This window comes from Eurypyga helias, unplaced genomic scaffold (genome assembly GCF_000690775.1).
Source record: "Eurypyga helias isolate BGI_N326 unplaced genomic scaffold, ASM69077v1 scaffold39342, whole genome shotgun sequence".
Classification (NCBI taxonomy): domain Eukaryota; kingdom Metazoa; phylum Chordata; class Aves; order Eurypygiformes; family Eurypygidae; genus Eurypyga; species Eurypyga helias.
In genome coordinates, this window is record NW_010236040.1 from 1 (window position 1) to 1,885 (window position 1,885).

Here is a 1,885-nt window from a genome sequence, read left to right on the forward strand (position 1 = left end):
ATTTAGAGTTTCCCCCCCCGGTTTAACTACTTAGGACAGCTTGACTTAAAGCCAACAAAATCCTCTTAGTTCCTGGAGGGAGCACGTGCGGGGTGGAAGATGAACACGGCTGCCAGCAGCTACCCCATGGCGTCGCTGTACGTGGGGGACCTGCACCCCGATGTCACCGAGGCCATGCTCTACGAGAAGTTCAGCCCCGCTGGGCCCGTCCTCTCCATCCGGGTCTGCCGGGACATGATCACCCGCCGCTCCCTGGGCTACGCCTACGTCAACTTCCAGCAGCCAGCAGACGGTAAGTGACGTTTGTAACCACATCTACGGCCTCTGCCGTCACTTTTCTTCCCTCTTTTCCACTAATCCACGCTGCTGTTGGGGTACTGCCGTGAGCTCCCACCACAGTGTGACAGGTGAGTGACTGAAGGTGGGACATGCTGCACTGCCTGGTGGCTGACCTCTCTGCAGGTGCACGCGTTGGCGCCGTCTCTGACACACAGACCTTCTCTTGCCGATACTCTGCTTCGGACACGGGTCTGTTCCAGCTCTCACCGGAGAATAATCTCCACTGTGTTCCCCTGTGTTGTTGCGTGGGTCCGGGCCGTCTGGGGGGTCTCTGCAGTTGGTCCTGTCAGAGGAAATCCAGCGCCATCAGCCCGGGTTGAACGCTCCTTTGACTGGCTGAGCCTCCGGCTGCCCGCTCGCTCCAGTTTAGAGTTTGGGAGAGCTGGTGGGCTGCAGGTTGCTGTGTCTGTGCATGCAGCTGGGTGTCTCCCGGTCTGGGAAGTGCTATCCATGTATAGTGGGAAAGAAGCAGCACTGTTCAGTGCATGGGAATCCGGGTTGTCTCACACGCAGGAGCCACGTTGGTTTGCGCTCGCTAGGCTTTAACACTGGTTTTTATACTTGAGTTTGGCTCCTGCTCAAGTAGCAGCAGCAGCATGTGAAAGATGGGCCAGGAGAGGTCGTTTTGGAATGTACCTTTTCCGGAGGAAAAGCGGGTCAGCGCTTTCTGCCCTGGCTTTCAGAGCCTGTGCTTGTTGCCTGGTGCCAGGTTACTGCTCTGGGCTGTGATTCAGCCATGTCTTTATGCGATAGAGATGCCCAAAGGGTAGGTGGGAGTGAGCTCTTCCCTTGAGTTCAGAATCGGTTCACAGCAGCAGCAATAAACTTCCTTTCGTGCATTATCCTGCTTCCCACTTCTGCGGACTGCAGCGTGGCCTGTTGCACAGGGTGATAGATTGACTTCGGATCAAGGTGTTGTGTGGAAAACAAAACTCGTTGCAGGATTGTATTCCCAGAGCCTCTGGGACTGAGCTGGAGCGTTTGGGCTTTACGTCGCCAGCTGTGACCATGTGCCATCCTCTGCCAGGTCCAGGTACTTCCTGCATGTCCTTTCCTTGGGATGCTGACTGATCCAATTGAACACTTCTGATCCTTTCTTTTTTAGATGGATAAAAAGCTGGCTTGCACCCCAGGGCATAAACCTCTTGTTCAAGGAACTCTCACGGGGGCTGTTTATGCAGCCAAGTGACACATCTGTCTTAAAACTTCCCAGTGAGAAGGGAAGAACTGGGGAGCCTGTACTTGTGGCCCTCTCCTGCTCTGATGGACCTGCCTGCTCCAACTCCCTCTCCTAAAACCCCTCGGGTGCAGCACCCAAACGTAAAAGCAAAGGTGCAGCTGCCCAGGTTCCCCTGCCTTTGTCTGGGCTATGATCTCGTGGTTTGGGGTAAGAGAAGTAGAAACAAGCAGCAGAAACGAAGCCACGAAGGACCTTGGGGCTCGGGTTAGATGAATGTTGGGGCGATGGGGTACAAAAGCGTAAACCCCTCGTGAAGTAGAGAAGGGCTGTGTGGTAGGAGCAGTTACCGTGCTGAAAGGGAAGAGC

The 1,885-nt window shown here is 55.1% G+C and overlaps 1 protein-coding gene across 3 annotated transcripts in view; it reads left to right on the forward strand.

Annotated features, from left to right (window-relative positions):
* The first annotated feature begins 73 nt into the window (after positions 1-73).
* The window catches only part of PABPC4 (poly(A) binding protein, cytoplasmic 4 (inducible form)), a 12,180-nt gene continuing 10,368 nt past the window's right edge, over positions 74-1,885 (forward strand). For all 3 annotated transcript variants that reach the window (XM_010146952.1, XM_010146953.1, XM_010146955.1), the window contains exon 1: positions 74-292. In XM_010146952.1, coding sequence (XP_010145254.1) covers positions 100-292 — 193 coding nt within the window. In that variant the 5' untranslated portion in view covers positions 74-99. The remainder of the gene's footprint in view (positions 293-1,885) is intronic.